The sequence below is a fragment of the Lycium barbarum genome, chromosome 12 (assembly GCF_019175385.1).
Source record: "Lycium barbarum isolate Lr01 chromosome 12, ASM1917538v2, whole genome shotgun sequence".
NCBI classification, from domain to species: Eukaryota; Viridiplantae; Streptophyta; class Magnoliopsida; order Solanales; family Solanaceae; genus Lycium; species Lycium barbarum.
In genome coordinates this window covers 105,735,198-105,756,971 of record NC_083348.1, presented here as the reverse complement: position 1 = coordinate 105,756,971, position 21,774 = coordinate 105,735,198, and the positions used below count along the sequence as shown (strand labels likewise).

General features: G+C 36.3%; 4 protein-coding genes across 4 annotated transcripts; 1 reads left to right on the top strand and 3 right to left on the bottom strand.

Moving 5' to 3' along the window:
- Window positions 1-604: 604 nt before the first annotated feature.
- Window positions 605-5,100, top strand: LOC132621351 (uncharacterized). Its single transcript, XM_060335580.1, has 4 exons — window positions 605-829; window positions 911-966; window positions 3,462-3,660; window positions 4,676-5,100. The coding sequence occupies exons 1-4, from the start codon at window positions 701-703 to the stop codon at window positions 5,042-5,044; spliced, it is 753 nt and encodes a 250-aa protein (XP_060191563.1). The 5' UTR covers window positions 605-700; the 3' UTR covers window positions 5,045-5,100.
- Window positions 5,101-6,112: 1,012 nt separating this feature from the next.
- Window positions 6,113-7,444, bottom strand: LOC132621350 (ribonucleoside-diphosphate reductase small chain). Its single transcript, XM_060335579.1, has one exon. The coding sequence runs from the start codon at window positions 7,300-7,302 to the stop codon at window positions 6,310-6,312; it is 993 nt and encodes a 330-aa protein (XP_060191562.1). The 5' UTR covers window positions 7,303-7,444; the 3' UTR covers window positions 6,113-6,309.
- An 852-nt stretch (window positions 7,445-8,296) lies between these two features.
- On the bottom strand, window positions 8,297-13,803 carry LOC132625222 (uncharacterized). The gene is made up of 9 exons (XM_060340061.1): window positions 13,581-13,803; window positions 12,937-13,052; window positions 12,124-12,177; window positions 11,993-12,017; window positions 10,928-11,050; window positions 10,374-10,540; window positions 10,177-10,246; window positions 9,562-9,660; window positions 8,297-8,611 (listed from the first exon to the last, which is right to left on the bottom strand). The coding sequence occupies exons 1-9, from the start codon at window positions 13,761-13,763 to the stop codon at window positions 8,555-8,557; spliced, it is 894 nt and encodes a 297-aa protein (XP_060196044.1). The 5' UTR covers window positions 13,764-13,803; the 3' UTR covers window positions 8,297-8,554.
- A 2,255-nt stretch (window positions 13,804-16,058) lies between these two features.
- Window positions 16,059-20,736, bottom strand: LOC132625223 (mitochondrial import receptor subunit TOM20). The gene is made up of 6 exons (XM_060340062.1): window positions 20,517-20,736; window positions 19,928-20,006; window positions 18,900-19,069; window positions 18,765-18,812; window positions 16,820-16,918; window positions 16,059-16,394 (listed from the first exon to the last, which is right to left on the bottom strand). The coding sequence occupies exons 1-6, from the start codon at window positions 20,610-20,612 to the stop codon at window positions 16,272-16,274; spliced, it is 615 nt and encodes a 204-aa protein (XP_060196045.1). The 5' UTR covers window positions 20,613-20,736; the 3' UTR covers window positions 16,059-16,271.
- Between the last annotated feature and the right edge of the window lie 1,038 nt (window positions 20,737-21,774).

Genomic DNA, 21,774 nt, shown 5'->3' with positions numbered 1-21,774 from the left:
CGAGGCTATATTATATTTATATCATTTTTATAACGGGATTATATCTGCTTTAAATCGCAAAGTTCAAGGATATATTTGCACATTTTCCCCCAAAAAAAATAAATTAAGACCATGTGCCGTGCTCGGACTAGCTTCTGTTAATTTTGCATGGCTAAAATTGAGTTTCCGAGGTTCCATGTCAAAAATACATGTTAGGAGTATAAAATTTTGCACCTAAACTATTGTTCTTGAATGGATTTAGAAAAAGAAAAAAAAAAAAAAAAGAGAAAAAAATACATCCACTTTATAGCAATTATTAAAATCCTAACATGCGGACATTTTATTCAACCAAGCTCTAGTTTTTATTGAATGTTCCCGAAGAAAAACCAAACTCTAGTTTAATGGACTTGTTCAACAAATGAAAAATAAAAAGAAAACATATCATTCAATTTTCCACTCCTAAAATGATCATTTCAGTCCATTTTATATGATCCGAGTTTAAATAATATACACTGTCATTTTTATCTATTGCAGTAGATGAAGTATTTTATTTTCAAAAATTTAAATCACACGGTTTTACGAGAATAGACTTGAGAAATTAAATTAATAATAACTTTTTAAAGTATTGGGACATTTGAAAATAAATAAAACAAAAATAAAAAGTGTCGAATATATTGATCTTGATGACCGCTTGTTGGCTAACGGTTAGAATTCAAAAGCAATGGCGATGGAGATAGAAACGCAAACCCAATTAGGGTTTCCTTTCTGGAGACCCATACGTCGACGTTTTGGTCCAGATGATCCCTTTTTCGCTAACGGTAACATTCAAAGAGAGCTTCTCGCTAAGCAGGTTCATTTCCTTCTTCTTCCTCTCTATCTATTCTGTCCATAATTTGATCTCTCAGTTTACTCTTTTTTTGTTCATTTCCAGATTGCGCTGGACTTGACCGAGCAGCTTGTTCAAAATATCCCTGATGACGAAAGCAGGTATAACTATTCAAGCTGATCCTTTCTTTATCAGATTTATTTGAACTTTATGTTATTTTTAGATACTGAGAACCATCACAAGACAGTGGTGCCAAACTATAACGTTTTTTTAATTCAGCATCATGTTTAGAATCAAAATGCTCGTCCTTTGTTACTGAGAACCGAGTGAACATGCACTTTTTTTGTTTGATTTTTGAGTGGAAAATTCTACGTTTTAAGTGTGTTTTCTGTAGGTCTCTAATACAAAAGAGATGTTGGAATATTTACGATATACATTAGGACGTGGTTGCAAAATTCAAATTAAAACACGCACCGGATTAGGAAAGTAGGTATAACTATTGAAGCTGCTACTTTATTTATCAAATTTATTTGCTTTATTAAACTGTTACTTTTAGATATTTAGATACTGAGAACCATCAAAAGACTGTGGCCTCAAACTATAATGTTGAATGACATTATAACAGAAAGAATTCGGGATCATGTTCATAATAGAATGCTCTTCCTTTGTTATTGAGATTGAGGGAGGGAGTGGAAAAATATATGTTTTAAAATGTGTTTTCTCTATTCTCTGATACAAATGATAATTTGGAATATTTAGGAATACATTAGGACACTTTTGACAGTATTTTGGTGTTGTATTGTTGAGTTTGATGTCAGAGCCTTTATTGTTGATTCGGAATAGAGGAGATGTTCATTTCATAGACACTAATATCTTTCTGGTGTCAGTTGTGTGTACATGTCTTTTAATGCAGTAACCTGCAAAGGTCCCAATATTCAAGAGTTTAATACTGAGCATCTCTGCCTTGTTGAACATTTTTAGCTTTTTAAGTTTTTTAATTGAACATAGTTACTGAACGGAAGGGAATCGAACCTATGTTGCTCAGACTCTTTGAAAATGTCGACAGGTATGTGTCGGGTCCTCCAAAAGTAGTGCATTCTTGGAGGATCTGACACGGGTGCAGCAACATTTTACTAGTTGACGAGTTAATTATAACTTTATGAGTATCTTCCGAGTTGCTCACAAGCCTGTAGATGCTACTATAACACCTATGTTCCTATGGTCGCTAGAGGTAACAAGAACGCATTTACTTCTCGGTATTCAACTAAGCAAGGCTAAAGGGTATATTCCTATCCTCATTAGCGAAACGATTAATCGAACGAGCTCTATTTATTCTTATTACGCATGCAAATTCCCTATCCCTAGTTCAGTTCACACGCCACAGATAGTGTCTAATTAGTGATCAAGTAATTAAACAATTAAGACCAAGAATAAATAAATAACCCAAAGAAGGAAAATCAATAGATAGAAACAATAATCAAACGTCAACTTTCATGTTTGTGTCAAAGCCCTAGAACTAAAGAGTTTAGCTCCACATAGACATGGAAGAAAAATAACAAATCATCCGAATAAAAACGTCAAAATAAGTATTACAGAGAAGAGAAGGTAAAACCCTGTAACTCCGGCCTCCACGGCGGCTCTAAGCTCTCTCTATGTCAAAAGTTGTGAACTAAGGGTTTCAAGTTATCCAAAGTTCTGTAAAAACCGTGTAAGATATGTATTTATAGGGTACCAAAAAGCTTGGGCTTTTAAAATCCAAATCCAACTCGGACCGGGAAAAAAATAGCGGGCTCGTGTCACACCCGCGTCGCGGGTGCAACACGGAAGATCAGAAAACAAGATTCAGAGACTGCTTGGCTCCGCGTCGGGCATGCGACGCGTGAGCAGCACATTGCTGCTGAAGAACGTCCTTCTGCTGCTTCAATTTACATTTCAATTGTGCTCTTTCCATTTCCATCTTATAATTGGATGTAATGATTATGTCTCCCCCTTTGTCCCCTTCTTGTCTCTTCTTCTTATGTTATTTCGTTTTCTTCCCGTTTTATTCAATTTTTGCTCCAAATTTTTTCATCTTCACACCGCTTTATCCCTACATAGTAAAATATAATATCAAGCACAAATTAATATAATAATACTCAAAAGACAGTTAGAAGTACTAAAATGTGAGGCAACAATGGCTAAATATATGCATTTTAGGCCAAACGTCAGATAAGCATAGGCAAGAAACGGCTACCTTTTGTTTGTCAGTTCTGTGGTTACCCCAAATTGAGGATGCTACTAGTCTGGATATTGATTGACAGGAAATTTTGCATAGATTGAATAATGACCTAGTTTTGTGCTCACTATGTGATAGAATCACTATATCACTTTCTCTGATCTTCTTGGCCTAGTCTCAATATGTTATAGTGCTCATTTGCACCTGCATTTACTGGTGCTGAAGTTCTTTTTCTTCTTTATTGCTGTAAAATATCAAGAACCTAATTATGTATTGTTTAACTTGTTATTTCTTTTTTATGGAAGTAATATTTTTAACTGTTATTGTTTATCATTCTTGAGGTGATTTCTGGTTTTATTAACCATTACTGTTGTTTTTGAAATTCGGAAATCTGTTAATACATCAATAACTTCTGATAAAAATTGGTTAAATGCATGACAGCAATGTCTTCTGTCCAATCGTTGGTTGTGGTGCACGGATGAGATCTCTGGATGACTTTGAAGACCACTATGCTACGCGACATACTGCATCTTGCTCTGTATGTTCTCGAGTGTACCCGACATCACGCCTGCTAAGCATACATGTGTCAGAGGCTCATGATTCTTTTTTCCAGGCAAAAGCTGCTCGTGGCTTTCCCATGGTAATACTTTATCTCATAGTTCTCCTGAGGATGTCTAGTAGAAAATGTAGCAAAATCCCTTGCATGTTTTTTTTACTATGTGCAGTTCCTGTTTGTAAAGGTAATAGCTGAAGGGACTGTGCATGCACATATGTGAACAGTTTGCGTGCATCTTCCGGGCTAATCAGGGACTATACATAACCCATCTTGAATTTGCATCATCTTGCCCATCCCCTCCCATGGCTCTCCCAAGGATGTAGAAGTTTGCCATGTTTGCATGTCTTTCCAAATTTAGAAGTTGCATGTTTCACATGGTTGTTGGCAAGGGAAGCAGTACTGACTCAAGAAAACCTAAAAAAGAGAAAATTCTCTCTTTGTTCCAGATGTTACTTGTGTGGTGAAGAGGGTGAGACAGTCAACCATCTATTTTTACATTGTCGGATCACAATACAGCTTTGGAGGATCTTTGTGAATCTCAGGGGCATTGTCTGGGTAATGCCAAATAGGATTACTAATCTACTCCATATTTGGGAGGAGGCAGGAATAGGAGCCTCAGACAGAGATAGATGGAGGATTGTCCCAGCTTGCATTTGGTGGACAATATGGAAAGAGAGAAATTCACGGTGCTTTGAAGACAGTAGTAGTGATGTACAAAAGATCAAGCTAAATTGTGTCAAACTTTTTTGTTTTTGGTGCAAACAGATTTACCTTGAGGAGACTGAATCCATAATTGAAATCCTAGGCTCTTGTTAGATTTTCAGAGTTTTGGATCAGCTTTCTCACTTTTGCTGTAAATATGGTTCCAGTGCAATCTATGCACTGATCAAGTCAATACATACCAATGTTACATTTTCAAAAAAAAAAAAGAAGTTGCATGAATCCTTATTGCAGAATCAGCTCTTTGATCGTGGTTGGTCTTGTATATATGAAGTCTGCATGTTGTCCTGTTTTCCGGGTCAATCATGTTTCCAGTCTGTTTCTATCTTAATTGAATGTCTGGATGTAGCTATTTACTGATATTCTTGTTGTCCTGTAGTACGAGTGCCTGGTGGAAGGCTGCGGTGTCAAGTTGAAGAGCTACAAAAGCAGGCAGCAACATCTAGTTGACAAGCATAAATTTCCAGCATCTTATGAGTTCTTCAGAAAAGCTCGTCCATCAAAGAAACACAGGCAGAAATCGCAGCATAAACAAGCATTGACTAAGACTCAGGAGATGTCAAGTGCAATGCAAGTCGAGGGAGAAACAATAGACGGCCTCGTTTCAGCAGTATCGAAATTAACCACTTCGGAGTCTCCTTCAGCAATCAGCTTTGGCCGTAGTAGGACTCGTGGATTATCGTTTGTGCCTCGAGCAGTTAATCGACAGAGAGGACCAGTCACCTCAACTGGTGGAACAAAAGAGTAGTGGCATGCCAAATGGAATCCTGAATCATCAGAAAATGTCAGGCTCATATTACGAAATATATGATTTGAAGCTGATCTTTGAGCACTGCCATTGGCTACATGTTAACCAATGCTCTTCACGGCATGCTCTAAATGTATTGTATTTGTCTTGTCAAAGCTTGTTACACCACTAGTGGCTGCAAGCGAGAGAACTCACTTTTTCCTGGCATGCCCAAACTTCTCAAATTTCACTAGTCCCTCAATCAAAGAAAAGATTGTGCTTTTCATACTATAACAATTAACAAACAACATAGATCCAATTATTTGATTATTACATCTCATACAAGTGAAAAGATTCAAATTCAAGTATGTGTTGAAATCTAACTGGTGAAGCAAATTGTTGGTGATAAAATTAGGAAGAGAGTGGAAGAAAAATGAAGCTAGTGAATTACATTGCGGAGTTGGATTTGAATCCAGGTGAGAATAAGTTAAAGTTTTCACTTCAAATTTCTCAGGGTAATCTAATGGTTAGAGAGTGAAAAAAAAAAAAACTTGAATGAGAAATGAAAGAATGCAAAACAAAAGTTGGAAATGACCTTGGCATTAGTTCCCTTTTCTAGCTAAATTTTCATTATTCACTACATGAAAAATGAATTTAAGTCAGAGTATCCATCTGTTCAGCTGAAATATTTGATTGTTTCATGAAAACATATGATAAAGGCTGCATAAAGTTTCAGTCACTCAAGCCCAATCCATCCACCACAGAATCCAGCAAATCAATTTTCTATGTGGATTTAGAACTTGGTATTTGGAACAAAATGAACCTGACTGATTGATTGACTGATTTGTTCCAGGAATAACCTGATTGATTGATTTGTTCCTGGAATATTAATTCTAAAACCTAGTATGTCAAATATTCAGTTGAAGTTGCAAAATTTCCAATCATTATTTCTGCCAACAGGAAATAAATATTTCTTCTACCCAATAAATCTGACCATCTTTGTTTTCTCTCCTCACAAAGTTTATTCGCATCTTACTCACATCAGAAGGATGGAACATTCTTAAGAAACAAAACAGGGCACTGTAAGAATTTGGTAAAGCAACTTCTTATACCGTAAAAGCACATTTCATTGAGGACATTGAACAACCAACATTAGACCAATTATTACAACACTTCCACTGATATTAATAAGACACAAACACTATAACCAGCCTTAAAAGAACAACATAAACTAATCATACCAAGATAATAAAAAAATAAAAATAAAATAACCTAGAATACTAAACTTAAAAGTCCTCATCCAGCTTGAATTCATGGGTATCACCACCATTACCATTCAAACTATTCATAACTGAAGCTTTCTGATACTCCCCAACTCTCTTCTCAAAGAAATTAGTCTTCCCTTGTAAACTAATCAATTCCATCCAATCAAATGGATTCTGAGCATTATACATCTTATCATAACCCAAAGCATCCAACAATCTATCAGCCACAAACTCAATATATTTACTCATCAAATCACCATTCATCCCCACAAGCGCACAAGGAAGCGCGTCACATACAAACTCCCTTTCTATCTCAACTGCATCAGCAACAATTCCCTTAACACGCTCCTCAGTTAACTTAGTCCTTAATAAACTATAAAGCAAACACGCAAAATCACAATGTAAACCTTCATCTCTTGAAATTAACTCATTTGAAAAGGTTAATCCAGGCATTAATCCCCTTTTTTTAAGCCAAAATATAGCACAGAAACTTCCAGAAAAGAAAATTCCTTCAACACAAGCAAAAGCAACTAAACGTTCAGCAAATGTTTCAGATCCATCAATCCAACGTAAAGCCCATTTTGCTTTTTTTTCAACACAAGGTATAGTTTCAATTGCACGGAATAACCTGTTTTTTTCTTCGGAATCTTTAATGTAAGATTCCAACAGCAAACTGTACATCTCAGAATGGATATTCTCAATCGCGATTTGGAAACCGTAGAATGCACGCGCCTCTGCCACCTGTACATCTTTCATAAACCTTCCTGCTAGGTTTTCCAAAACGATGCCGTCTGATGCAGCAAAAAATGCAAGCACGTGAGTGATGAAATGGCGTTCGCCTGGGGTTAGGGTTTCCCAATGACGTGTATCGTCTGATAAATCAACTTCTTCTGCAGTCCAGAAAGATGCAAGGGCTTTTTTGTACATTTCCCAAATTTGTGGGTATTGAATTGGAAACATACAGAAACGATCTGGGCTTGAAGCGAGCAAAGGTTCTTCTGGAATTAAAGGCATATTTTTGTTGTTTGTGGAAATTGGATAAGGAAGATTAGAATTTTAGGGTTTAGTAGAGATGCTTGAAGAGATAAGTGGGAAATGTGAAGATATTTATAAAGACGGTGAAAAAGAGGTGTTAGGTTTGAGGGAAAAATAAGTGAGCGCGATGTTTGAAATTTTTAGGAGAAGCTTGCGGGAGAATGAAGGTAATTTAAGTGGCTATGGGGACTAAACTAATGGACCACAAATTTTTGAGTTTCAAATTTTGCCGCCATTATTAAATATTTCAATATTCGCCGCTCTACTTTGTCCAAGCCGATTTGCATTTTGTGTTACAAAATGGCGGTAATTTTTGGTGCAACGTGTAATTCATTTAACCAAACGTTATTTGAGAAGAACTTTTCAAGTTCTTGCCAAAAATTGAAAGCGCCTCTTAAATAGTTTCAGACTTTGTAGGAATTGAGATAATTTTCTCTATTTGGTGTTTGATTGAAAAGAAAAATCATCCAAAAAAATTCGACAGTGCTTGACAAGGAAAGCCATTTCATGTAGCGATTTATGTCTATTTGTTTCTCGCATAATCTTTGACCATAAAATTTATGCTCGACATAATTAATATTGTAAATTTTTACTGTCATTTATCAGTGAAGTGATTTGTTATTCGGACGAAGGAAAAAACTTGCTGGAAACATTCTTGCTCAAGCCTCAGTCTCCAGTGCCAAAGAAGGAAAAAGATATTAAAAAAAATATATTTGTTATCGTAAGAAATCTTAGAAAGTATTGCATTAATTCCTTTAATCACAATTAACTAAATCGTTACAAAGAAATGATATCTTAGAGCCAAACATTACTGCTACTTGACTAAAATGATTAACTTAGTCACATTATTTCAACTTAAAATGATTAGAAACAGTTTCAGTAATTGAAGCCAAATAGAACCCTCCCTATCCCCCACAGACCATGGAACTTAGAAGTGTAGAGTCTTCCCTTCACTCCACAACAAGAAAGAAAATAGAGGCATAAGGCTCTGGGAATGATAGAGATTGACCAGTACATGCTTTAGAGTTTAGACAATAAACAGTACATGTGATTCTTGATCTACCACATTGAGTATTTACACTAATCTACAGTAATGAAGACTAAATGGACTCTGTTCAAGATCGACAAGGGATTCATCATCTTATCTGTGTGCCGTACAAGAGCTCTGGCTTGAGCAAGTGTAAATCTTAGCAGTAGTATTTCTTACTTAAACAGCAGCAGTAATGGGATTCTATTCATCTAAGGCAGACTCATCATCTTCCGATAGCATCCAAGGCTGCTTAGGACCCTGGAGGAATGTAAACAAGCAAAACAAAAAGATGACCATAACATGAATGCAAACATTCTAATCCAAAGAATTGACAGGGAAAGAAAAAATTGATCCGCGGTTATTAACTTATCACCTTACCAATAAACAAATCAACCATAAGTTTTATTATGAATACAAAAATGGACGAAGGACAGTAGACCGTTGATCATGAACTATTTCTGATCATTATACTGAAGTAAAATCACTTTTTAAGGGCACTATGTTATAAATTTCCAGCATGTTATTTCTCCAATAATGCATAAACTGGTATCTGGCATCTCCACTTAAGCTCGTGGCAACTGTTTTCGACATGATATGTTTTCGACCTGCTTTTTAACCATTTCATGAACCTTGCACCTTTCTGACAAAGCAACTCAGTACTAATGCTTGCTAGCACTTAATTAAACAACTTTCTCCTTTCAACATGACGTATCTCTAATATTGAGACGCTCTTCTACGATCCACGTTCTAATTATTTCTTGACCACAGGTACCAGTTTATTATTTAATTTACTTAATAAATTTTGCTGCGGTTGCTTAAGCAAGTCTCAGCCTCTGTGAAACAAAATCTTGCACAGCACAAGGCGAGAAGCATTCTTCTACACTCATCTCTTTGGCAGCTTTGTTTAAATCATAGTCTTGATGTTTTGCCAGACTTTTAAACAATACAGAAAACCAACGTGAGTACAGTTGTCAGCGATGAAGGTGCTTATGCAGCTATAAGGCGGCAAGGTTTTTTCATTATAAAGGGCTGGCAGGTTATGTGTATTAGACTCTAATTTGACACATAATTCATTTGGATATTTGCATATGCACTCTGAATCACCATACTTGCAGACAGCTAGCCAGCTTTCACTAATTTAAAACATATGTGATCATGTTGGTAAACAGAATGCTGAGGCATCTCCAGAAAACCACTACTGAGTTTACCTTGCCCTGCCGTATAATCCGAGGAACACTTTCAGTCATATCAACTACGGTAGACGGATCAGCCACTCGAAGACCCGCATCAACAACAAAATCAAGTCCCTAATATAAGAAGAAAAGAGAGATAAACTCAATCCATTATATAACATCTCAATAAAAGAGTAACCACAACAGGACAGGGCACTGACCAAACTAAACCTAGTCTAATTAACCAAAACATGTAGGACATTAAATATATACCCATACAGATCTAAGAAAAAGAAAAACATGTACAAGAAATTGAGCTGTATTTAAAGAATTAAACATATCCAACTTACAAGCTGCAGCATCTGCAGATCCATATGTAAGAGACATAACACACATAGGGAAATACAAAAGTTCTTTGCTCTGATGAGAACAGAATGAAAAAGATCCTACTTAGCATTCACAGTCAAGGATTTTATGCTCCAACCTTCTAAATATGGGAGTTTCAAGTATGCTGATAGATGAAAATTTGCACGCAACTAGTGTTGTGATGATGGAGCATACAACTCTGAGAATATTTCTCCAGAAAAGGGGAGGGGACGGGGGGAAGCACCAAGAGCAGCCCAAAACAGCTGAATCATTAGTGAATAGTACCTCTGGACCATATACATCAGCTATAATGACGGGATCAAGTATCCACTCGTTCTCCTTTGGTGACTTGACGCTGAATCATAAACCAATAGGTGATTTAAATCAGGATAACTATCATTAGGCATGTAATCCCAAAACAAAAAATGCAACTGTGCAAAAATCAGTTTGCTCATTTTCCCTATGCTAGAATGCCAGCATACCTTGTGGATATCAGAGGTCCATCCAGCTTTTCTAAGATTGCTTGACAGACAGGATCATCAGGTATGCGGACACCAACCTTTTTCCTTGAAACATATCTGGAAGCTGCAGTCCCGTATCTCGTGCATTGTTTTGGTAGCTGTTTGCTAGCAGTTAAGATGAAAGTGTACTGCCAGACAGGTGATTAGTAGTACAATATCAGTGTCAAGAGATCTACACGACTACTCAGACCTGGGTTCCCAAAATGTCAAACATTAATGAGTCAAACAATTTTGCGGTCACCCCACCCACGGAAAGGATAAAGGAAAAATAATACTTATTTGAGTATCTGAAGACTTTCACATCTGTATGAAGTAAGTCGACGACCAAAAAGGAATTTAAGTAATGAAAGAAATTCTCAAACCACATAGTAAAACCTGATGATAAAATTCAACTCAGTAGGCTTCCAACACTCCCGGCATACATATATCAAATTTGTTAACAATTTACAGCGCATGAATTGTATTAACAATTCACAGCACAGGAATTGTCTATAAAACATGTTATGCATACTTACAGGACCGGGTAGACAGTGCTTGACTGCTCGGAAAATATCTGTAAGCCCTTGGGCATTACCACGGGGAAATCCAGTTGTATATGTATCTATGTCACGGAAGGATCGACATATGATACTAAGGGGCTGCAAAATCACAAGAGAATGTAAAGAAGACAGCATAAAGGACAGTGCAAGTGAGAATTTTTTATTACAATAGAGCAGTTCAGTGGACTGGAGACAAGGAAAGATGTGTTCTGGTGGCTGGACAATAGCAAGAGAATCTTCAAGGTAAATTTAGCTTACAGATGGATGAATCAGGACAGTCAACAACCAAACAACTGGCCATGGAAACAAATTTGGAAAACAAAAATTCCACATAAAGTAGCATGCTTTATAGGTTACTAGCTAAGGAGGCAGTGTTGACACAAGAAAATTTGATGAGAAGAGGGTTGCCACTATGCTCCAGGTGCTTTTTTTTTGGTGATAATGCAGAGATAGTTAACCATTTATTCCTACATTGCAAGGTAACAGGACAACTATGGAGATTATTCTTAAATCTTAAAGGAATATGTTGGACTACGCCTGGAAAGATTACAGAGGCACTTCACAGCTGGGAGGAAGCAGGGTTGCAAGCAAAGAACAGAGGTAGATGGAGAATTGTCACTGCAAGCATTTGGTGGACAATCTGGAAGGAGAGAAACTCTAGGTGTTTTGAAAATGTAGAAAATAGTATGCACAAAATCAAGCTGAATTGTATTATGTTATTATGTTTCTGGTGTAATCAGGTCTATTCCAATGATACAGTCTCCATCATTGATGTATTAGATTCAATGTAGGAGTAGGATCTCAGAAAGTAGGAATACCTTTGTCAATATGGTTCAGTACAACCTATGTATTAATCAGGATGAAATATAGATACAGTTACCAATTTCAAACATAAAAAAAAAAAGGACAGTGCAAGTGACTAGTATGGAGGAAACAGAGGCAGGTCAGGAAACGACAAAATATATTGAATGAGGTCCAGGTTCCACTGGGTTGATAATAAGTTCAGCAAAGGTGCAGTTCAGCAGCATAAATACAACTTGCCTTTGAAGGTTCTATCTCTTTTATTCTGGCCAAAAAAACAAAAGAAAGAAATGGACACTGTCACCAAGGGACCCGAGAAAGAAATGTAAAGCATGAATTTACAGTTAACAGAGAAGTTTCATATCATTTACCTACGAAGACGTTCAATGGCTGAACGATTGTTCAGGTCACAAACTATTGCATACCTGTTTGAAAGATGTCAAATTTCAGAATTCAGCAAAGTACACTTCTTAACCAAATTGATACTCCTAACATTCATTTTATATAACACAGCTTCATATTACAACAAATTAAGATACTATACTTGCAGTGATAGGAATGTGATGATTATCATGCAAGTCTCACTGTTTGGGAATGGGTTCCTGCAGTGTGTCCATTTTATTTGTCCATGTTATAGAAAAAATGATCACATTTCCTTCCCTAGCAGACTAAAGTCAACCTCGCTCTATCTAATCTCAGAACAACATTGCATTATTGGATGTAGATGTTTCGAAACTATCAGTGAAGCTTCAATCCAATTAAGTGAAGTAGGCTTGATGCTAAGAAAGTCTATTAAACCCTAAAAGTCAGTCTTTATTGTTGAGGAAAAGAATTAAAAGGTAAATGATGATGACTTAGTTTGACTAATGAAAGTAGGAAAAAAAACGAGGAAATCCTAATACTAGAAATTGTCATACATGTCATGGTATCTACAGTACACCAAAATGATTGAATAACTCCAAGAAAAGCTAGAAAAGAAAAGGAACTTGGAGACGATGTCAGTAGTTATATTAGTAGCATTTTCCTTTTTTACATAGCCGGACTAGATATTGAACCAAATTTTAGTATGCACAGAGTAATAAGAATGAGCATAGCTGCTTGTCCATCAAGAGAAGCCGTTCAGGTATAAACACAAACTAATATGCATAATTGACAAATAGAAAAAAATGAGAAATATAACATACACGGTGTCAGTGGGAATCACTCCAACAGCTCCTCCTTTAAGAAGTTCAACAACTGGATCCAACTTCCACGAGTCCAACCCAAATTGATCAACTTGAACATACAGCAATCCATCTTCCTACCACGTTTCAAATTGTTAATACATAAGAAACAAAACAGCAAGTTTATTCTTACTTCATCAAAAAAAAAAAAAAATGTGCTCAAATTTTTGAGATTCCACTACAAACAAAATATAGATCCTAATTGCAGTTCGAAAATTGAATAATTATACAGAGTTACAGTTTGCAATAAAAAAATTGGTAGAATACATAGATAGAGACTTAAACTTGGCCTCTACTATCAGTTGAACACTCCAACTTACGAAATGATCGTCTACAGACCTCAACTCGTGTCAGCTACCAAAATAATCATATTGACACCTCCAAATATTATGTGCCACATCAGCATCTGTTGTCCAGTGGGGACGAGTTGATGTATCTAGATATGCATTCTTAAAGTCGGAGTGTTTAATTGCCAAAGTTAATTTGTCTATGTATGTATTATGCCTAAAAAAAATTGATGCGTTTGATCAAGTATTGGGGAAAGTTGATAACTATAAGCAAAGGAGTAGGCATATTAAAATAAAAAAGGGATGATAGATTGAAACCTTAGTTAAGCGAGGAGCGGAGTATTTAAGGCGTTTAGGGCTTTTCTTAACAACGGCCAACGGTTGGAATCGGCGTGTTGGCAGAGGAACTGCACTGTGGAACGACACGCGAGTGGGGAATTGGAGAGGCATAGCTCCGGCAATTCCACAGTGTGCTCCTACTGCTTTAGCTTCCAATGACATCTCTTCCTCTTCCGCACCTAAGAGCCCGTTTGGATTGGCTTATAAGTTGCTTATAAGTTACTTATAAGCTGTTTTCAGTTTTTTTGAGTGTTTGGCTGACCAACTTAAAGTCATTTTGTGCTTAAAATAAGCTCAAAAAAATAATTGGGCCCATTTGACTCAGCTTATCTAAAGCAGCTTATAAGCTGAAAATAACTTATAAGCTAAAAAAAATAAGTTAGACTATCCCAACTTATTTTTTTTAACTTATAAGCTGCAAACAGCTTATAGGCATAAGCCCATCCAAACAGACTCTAAAATGATACTTTTCACAAGTGGCTTTTCTAGAAATTCACTTATATAACGACGTCGGTTGCATTAAAAAGGATTGGGATAGTCTCTCGTTCCATACGTTATTAAGATTATTTGAGAAACATTTTGAATTCCTTTACGAAGACCAATATATATACGAGTGTCAAAACAATTTTAAAAACCCACCGAATCGAATCGAATTTTAGGTTTTTTTCCACTGAAACAGTAGATTTGATATGTAAATATAACCTTACCGAATAATTAGATTAGATTTTTTATTTTACAAAAAAAAATCTAATCGAACCGAATATATATATATATATATATATATATGCACACATATAGACACACATATATATACACATACATACACATATAATTTTATATGTTACATTTAAAATGCTAAGAATTAAAAAATTTGTCTTGGACCTTGGTACTTGGGGTAAATTTTGTTAAAAGGGAGTACAATATCAAATTTAAAATCTATTGTCGTTGCTACAACAACACTACTTTGTTCTCCGTGATTTCCACAATATTTGGTTTGGATATTCAATTATAGATTATTATTATTACTTTTTCAAAAAAAGAAAAATATTATGTTTATGAAACCTCTTTAGTTACCCACAATCACTTCCTTGATAGAATAATGATCTTGTACAGCTAAAACAAACTATCCACGTTATAAAGGATGCTAAAGTACACAAACTTTATTATTCAAAGAAATCAATTATAAATACAAATATAAATCTAACATAGTATAAATTGTCATACGTCTTTCCATAATAAGAATAGTGCATCATGTGATTCCGGTAAACATAATGAGTATATTGCTTCTGTTGATTGTCGTTGTAAGATATAATAAAGAGAAAAATATTTCCGTTTTATGTTATTGTAACTTTTGAGTATTTAATTCTATCGATAGCCACTAGATGACGTTTACAAAATAAAAAATTAACCAAACCGTACCGAAATCAAAGAGAAATCGAGACGATTGAGACAGTTTCAAAAAGTCTAATTTTGGTTATACACCAGAGTAACCGAAAATTGATATGGTACAAATTTTTAAAAATAACCAACCAAACCGAACCATTGACACTCCTAATTCTGAATTCCAAATGGTTTTAGTATATATAAATTATATATACTAAAACCATTTGGAATTCAGAATTGGTATTATTAACTTTTGAGGTTGAAATATGTAAAACAAATGTGGACGCTCGATCTCGTTTTAGAATTATTCTTTTACTTTTTGGTTAAGAAACTTTTAGAAAGTGTCACTAATAAAAAAAACATCACAATCTCGTTTACATGAATAAACTATTAGAAAAATCAGCCACACAATTGCTACATGATTTAATTCAATAACGGAGAAAAAGAATATTCTTTAGGTGGGAAAAAAGGAGGGAAGAAATGTCCACTCAAAATGTCCAAATGGATGAAGAGAATTTGAATGGGCAAAAATTCTGCCCGTGCCCATTCAAATTCTGCCTTAGGGCAAAACAAGACAGAATTTGCATGGACAGAAATTCTGCCTGTGCCCATGCAAATTCTGCCTTAGGACCCAAAATTTGCATGTCTTAAGGCAGAATTTTGTAATAAATGTTGCCTGAAATTCTGCCTTGAGGCAAATTCTGCCTCGCGAAAATCTGCCTTGCGATTTTTTATTTTTTTTACTGAGCTGAAGTTCGAACCCACAACCTCGGGATATTAGGCGAAAGACAAAACTTAAAAACCACCAATTTGAAGGACAAAAATTAAAGACCGCCCCAGATGAAGGGCAATCCGCGCAAAAAAAAAGATTTTCTTGGAAACATGGCCAGCACTTAAACTAACCCAATCCGGCCTAACCTGAATCTACTAAATGGAAGATCAATCATATCCTACCTAATCTTGCTTAGAAAACATCCACAAGCTAACCGCAACATTATTTCCAAATGTGATAAGCTAAACAGAACATTGATGTCAAACTGCAATGTGAAATCAGAGAAGCAAATGGCAAATATGGGACCGCAAAATGGTATGCAGCTAATATGAATGAAAGGACAAAAGACACTTATTCATATTCGACTTATATGAAGAGAATCAAGAACTACAGAGACACTGTTATCAAAATCTATTACACAAAATCCTAGCTATATGGCAAGCATGAATCGCCAAAGCCCTGTGTATGCAAGGAAAAACTCCATGTATTATCGCCTGTAAGACTGTATTGTGGCCTTATCTTGGAGGAGGAGGAGCATTAGATTTCCCAAAACCAACCCACGCAACAAGTCCAACCGCAAGTATTACCCATCCCAAAATGTCATACTTCAGATCACTGCTCTTCTTCTTCTTCGAACCCTGAAATGCATGAGCAGACGAATAATGAAAGGTTAAGCAGGTTTTCTGACACTGAAACTCAATTTGATGAAACCAGCCGATTTCTTTTTGGAATTTCAATACTTCAAATAAACAGAACCAGAACCGTAAAAAATGTTTATAACTTCTATAAAGAACTAAACATCAGAAATAAAACCACCAAACCATAGATGAAGACAAATTTCCATATAAAGTATCTAAATTCTGTAGCCATAGAAGGGACTGCCCACTCAGTCTGCACCTTGAGAAACAACCCCCTCCGCATACAAAATGAAAGAGAGGAAAGATATAATGATATGTACAATAAGTATAGAGGGGAAAAAATGAAGTAGCTTGAATCAATAGAAATATATTGAATGGGTGAGAATTGCTTGCATTGGGCGGGAGGAAAAACTGAAAATGGATACCTTTGTACTCGTTGATGTAGAAGGTCCTGGTCCCATAGCTTGACCCATGGCTTGTTGCATGGCACCTTGTTTGTGAATCTCGGCATGCAACTCTGGAGCCTAAAAATAAGGTAGGAGAACATAAATAAAAACAGAAAGGACATTTATACACAATAAAATGGCTTTACAGGACAACTGGTTCTCATAATATGATAAACAAGAGTAATTCCATCAATAGTATGAATCACCTAGCACATTTACACATATTGTAGTTTATATCGATAAAAGAATCCAACACAACCATTCATTCCACAAAATAAGATGCAATGAAAGGTTCTTTCGATCCTTTGCCACCTTAGAAATATGAGCCTATAACTAACAGAAGAATCTAGCAGTATGCCGTTTAACAGAGAGCAACAGACCAAACCTTCTGACACCCAAACTCATCTTTTATAAAGTGCATATATCGTAACTCTCAGGGCGTGTTTGGTATTTTCCAATTTCCCGTGTCCTATTGGTCAAAAATTTTGAAAAATATTTTCTCTAAGAAAACAAGTTATCCCTAGCAGTGTTGTCAAAGGCGCACTTAAAGCGCGCTTAAGCCCTGAAGCGAGGCTCAAAACATGCTGAGCGCTTCACGTCGCTTTATGTGCGCTTCAGTGTCATCATCGAGGATCTAAGACAACTTTTCCTTGCCCATAAGCCTCTCTTGAAAATGTGACACTAGATAATTCATATTTCACTTTATCGTAATGGTTTTACAATTTCTTTGTCCATATATTTGTTATTCATGCTTATTATTATTAGTTTTGGATTAAACATATATATATATATTTGTATTTTTGCACCAGTGCGCCTTTTTTCATTAAAGCCCATGCTTTATTTGCGCTTTGTGCTTAAAGCCCCAGGCTGACCTTAGAGCTTTTTTGCGCTTTTTGCTTTTGATAACACTGATCCCTAGTGGAAGTAGAGAAAACAAGTACCACAAGTGGCATTCCACATCGATTGTGTCTTTCCCAACCTCCAACACACATGATCTTCAACCCCCCCCCCCCACCCCACACCCCATACCCCTATCACCCACCCCTACTTCCCATAGTATTTATCTAGATTATATACAAATGTTTTCAGGATAATATATTTTTTGCTTACGTACCGAACACAAGAAAATAAGAGACCCACTTATTTTACTAGAAAATATTTTCTAAGAAAACATTTTCCTTCATATCGAACACACCCTCAATGGACACATGTGTATAACTAAACAAGCACAAGTAGAGGGTAAATATATGCAAGTGAAAATCAAAGTCTCTACTGAATGCAAAGCCACCGCGTAGTTGCTAAATCATACTAGAGCAGGGAATTTCGTGTGCCTAATCATGTACCTGCTCAACGTACCAGGGTTAAATAACTTGGTTAACTAGCGTGCTAGTAGATGGGCTAATCCCAGACTAACCCATAGACTTTTTGAATATAGTTAATTTGTACAACACATTGAAAGATAGATTCTATATGCTTTTCCCCTCCACATGCAACAATTAGTTTGATGGTTTCTTCTACTCCTGCAAACATATTATGTGAACCTACCTAACATTTTAAATTAGGATATGCTTGCATCAAGCCATCAACTACAAGAATACAACACTTTACTCTGAACAAATGATTCAAGTGCTCGGTTTAGCTGATTGGAAAAGAAATGGCTGCTTCATATCACTATTTTTGTGCAACCATGCGGTGAATCACATACACGTAGAACTTCCTTTGATAGGTGAAACTATTTATTGTGAAGGAAAGGGATAAAAAAAATTGAGAGCACACTACGCCAGTCGATAAATAAGTCGAAAGCTCCTTGAAGCACACATGGAACTACTTGCTCAGGCACTTATAGGGAATACTTAAACGTGACATAACAATTCAGCACATTAAACATATCAAAACCAAGCTAAAAACACAGCACAAACTTTACCTTAGAAGAAACTTCATATGATTTCCGATAAAGCTCATTCTCTGGATCCTACAATTCACAGGAACAAAAGCTATAACGATAAAAAATAAACCTAAGCACTAAAAATATCGGAATCTGCATTGAGAAGAAATATACTGCATCAACAGCTTGCTGGAAGTACTGAGCCGCTTTGTCGAAGTAAACCTTAGCCTCGTCTTCATCAGGAGTTAGAAATGCCTGGGATGTATGGGCATTCCCCAAACACCAAATCGCATCATGCTTCTGTGGATTAACCTCCAAAGCCTCCTCTAACTTTGAGATAGCATCTGGACAGTATAATGCCCAATCAGAGAACAAGAACAGAAAATACTATATTCATTTCCATCAACTTATTACAAGAAGAGGTCCCAATATTCGACCCGCCCTCCAAACATTTCCTTCTGCAGAGTAAGTGTGCCATAATAGTTTTGTCTTCGAGAGAAGTAACAACATTGTTTGATTAATTATCCATGAAAAGGAACACTCCTACTATGATATAAAAAAAAAAAAACTTTGGTGAGTTACATAAATATTCCATTGGTCTATTAATATCAGGGCATCCAAGTTGTTTAAAATGTCTTAGCCACTATACTTGTTTTCTTAGGATTGGAGTTAGATGCTCAAAACTCAAATTCCTTCATATGAGCCAAGTCAATTCTCACACTCGCAAGTCCATATGAAAGTTCACACAAGAAAACCAATTTGGTCACATGAGGGAGTAGTGTTGAAAAATATAGCATCACATCCGGTTTAAAAAAAGGACACTCAAGTAGCTTAAAAAGGATACACCTAGGGAGTCACCTATTGGTTGATGAAGCTGGAATGAAAATCATGGGAGACCAGCGTTGGCAAAGGCATAAATAGTTACCTTGCCATCTACCTATTTACCCAAATACCTATACTAGTGGATAGATATTGGTATGTGTGGACAATTAGAAGTGGGCGCAAATTACGGTGTTTATATAGGCCTTAGGATACTTCGCATTCATTAATTAAGGGGTTTTGGGGTGATTTTTAACAAGAATTAATTAAATTAAAAGCCCAATAACTCTGAGTGAATTCTAGAAATGGGCGGACATTGTCCAATAGCCAATTCTAGGAAAACCTTTTAGCAGGGATTACAATACTAGTAATAAGCACAATACCAGAAATCATCTTCTTTGATTCGGTGACGGACTGGAACTGTGATAATTCCAACAATGCACCTCCCCATCTCGTCAAGTTCTGCACGAATTAGTCAGAAACAATAGTCCCAATTCCTTAGCCAACACAAATCTGATCTCAACTAATTAAAAGTTAGAGCTATATAAAAGTAATATTACAAGCATATGTCCGCAAGTAACAGCCTGTTTGGGGTTGTTAGGTTCGCGGACTAACAGCCTGTTTGGATTGGCTTATTTTAAGTGTTTTTAAGTCAAAACAGCTTTTAAGCACTTTTGTAGTGTCCGACTAAGATTAAAAAAAAAAAAAAACTTTTAAAGACTTGTTTTTACTTTTTAAGCCAAAATAACAAAAATAAGTCAAAAGCCATAAGCTAGAATTGGCTTATAAGCTGTAAGTTATCAGCTCATCTAAACAGGCTCTAAATTTTCTCAGGATTATAATTCTCGAACTAATTTATCCCACTTGGGAGGTGGGAGATAAATTTATACCGTCAACCAGTATAAATTTACTCCCAAACTTAATCCTGGGGAGTACCAAACGACCCATAAAGAGAGAAGAAAGAGGAGGTACCTCAGCATCCAGAGGATCTTTAGCATAGGTGGTTTCAGCAGTCTTTCGAGCGTGCTCGAAGAATAGGAGCCTATCGAAATCGTTTTGCATTTCCATGACCTTCGTACGATAATTTGCTCTGTTAGGGTTCTAAGGTTTAACCTCAAACCTCGCCAGTACTTTTCCACATAGCTTGTGTTTTCTTTTCCTTTTGTAAGAGGAAAATCACCAGCGGACTTGCCGGTGAAGTCAGCGATTACCCATTCGGACTGGACTTTGTAAATGGTTTATGGGCCTATTCCTGATTGGATAGGGCAATCAAAAAATTGCGCTGATTATCCTTCTTTTGGGGCGGTCTTTAAATATTGACCCTCATATTTGTGATCTTTAAGTTTTAGCATTTCGCTTGAAAAATGGCCTTATACCTAAAGTTCTGGGTTCGAACCCCTGCTCGGGCATAAATTAAAAAAATCGCAAGGCAAGGCTTGGGTCGCGTTTATGCCGGACTCGATATACACTTGTTAAAGAATAACCAAAGTTATGCCGGACCCGAAATACTTATGTCTTATGGACAAACTTTTAGTTAAGCCTTAACTAAAAGTCTGCCCATAAGGCATAATTTTTTCTTAAGACATAGACTTTTTCTTATAAGGCAAACTTTTAGTTATGCCTTAAGGAAAAGTTCCGCCTTATGGGGCATACTTTTAGTTATGCCTTATAGAGCAGACTTTTAGTTAAGGCATAACTAAAAGTATGCCCCATAAGGCGGAACTTTTCCTTAAGACATAAACTTTGCCTTATAAGGCGGAACTTATAGCTATGTCGGGTCCGGCATAACTTTAGTTATTCCTTAAGAAGTGTATTCCGGGTCCGGCATACAAGAAAACCAAGCTTTACTTCGAGTTTTTTTTTTTTTTAATTTATGCCTGAGCGGCGGTTCGAACCCAGAACCTCATGATTTCTACGCGAAGCTCAGGATTACAAGGCGAAGGGCAAAAATTAAATACCAATATTTGGAGGGGCAAAAACCAAAGACCATCCCAAAGGAAGGGCAATCCTGCGAATTGCCCTGTCGGGGTGGTCTTTAATTTTTGCCCTCAAATTGCTGGTCTTTAATTTTCGCTCTTTGCCTAAAGTACCCTGAGGTTCTGGGTTTGAATCCCAGCTCAAGCATAAAAATAAAAAAGAAAACGCAAGACAAGGCTTTTGAAAAAAGTCTGCCTTATCCGACATAGGTTGCCTTAAGGTATAAGTAAAGTTAGGCCAGATCCGGCAGAGG

Excerpts from the sequence above, each read along its gene's own strand:
- LOC132625223 (XM_060340062.1), bottom strand. The coding sequence starts at position 20,612 with ATGGAAATGCAAAACGATTTCGATAGGCTCCTATTCTTCGAGCACGCT. Across the intron at positions 16,919-18,764 it reads CATATGAAGTTTCTTCTAAG|GCTCCAGAGTTGCATGCCGA; the intron begins GTAAAGTTTGTG and ends CCTTATTTTTAG. Across the intron at positions 16,395-16,819 it reads CTACATCAACGAGTACAAAG|GGTTCGAAGAAGAAGAAGAG; the intron begins GTATCCATTTTC and ends CATGCATTTCAG.
- LOC132621350 (XM_060335579.1), bottom strand. The coding sequence starts at position 7,302 with ATGCCTTTAATTCCAGAAGAACCTTTGCTCGCTTCAAGCCCAGATCGT.
- LOC132625222 (XM_060340061.1), bottom strand. The coding sequence starts at position 13,763 with ATGTCATTGGAAGCTAAAGCAGTAGGAGCACACTGTGGAATTGCCGGA. Across the intron at positions 12,018-12,123 it reads GCCATTGAACGTCTTCGTAG|AATAAAAGAGATAGAACCTT; the intron begins GTAAATGATATG and ends TTTTTTGGCCAG. Across the intron at positions 10,541-10,927 it reads AGCACTGTCTACCCGGTCCT|TACACTTTCATCTTAACTGC; the intron begins GTAAGTATGCAT and ends CCTGTCTGGCAG.
- LOC132621351 (XM_060335580.1), top strand. The coding sequence starts at position 701 with ATGGCGATGGAGATAGAAACGCAAACCCAATTAGGGTTTCCTTTCTGG. Across the intron at positions 830-910 it reads GAGAGCTTCTCGCTAAGCAG|ATTGCGCTGGACTTGACCGA; the intron begins GTTCATTTCCTT and ends GTTCATTTCCAG. Across the intron at positions 967-3,461 it reads ATCCCTGATGACGAAAGCAG|CAATGTCTTCTGTCCAATCG; the intron begins GTATAACTATTC and ends AATGCATGACAG.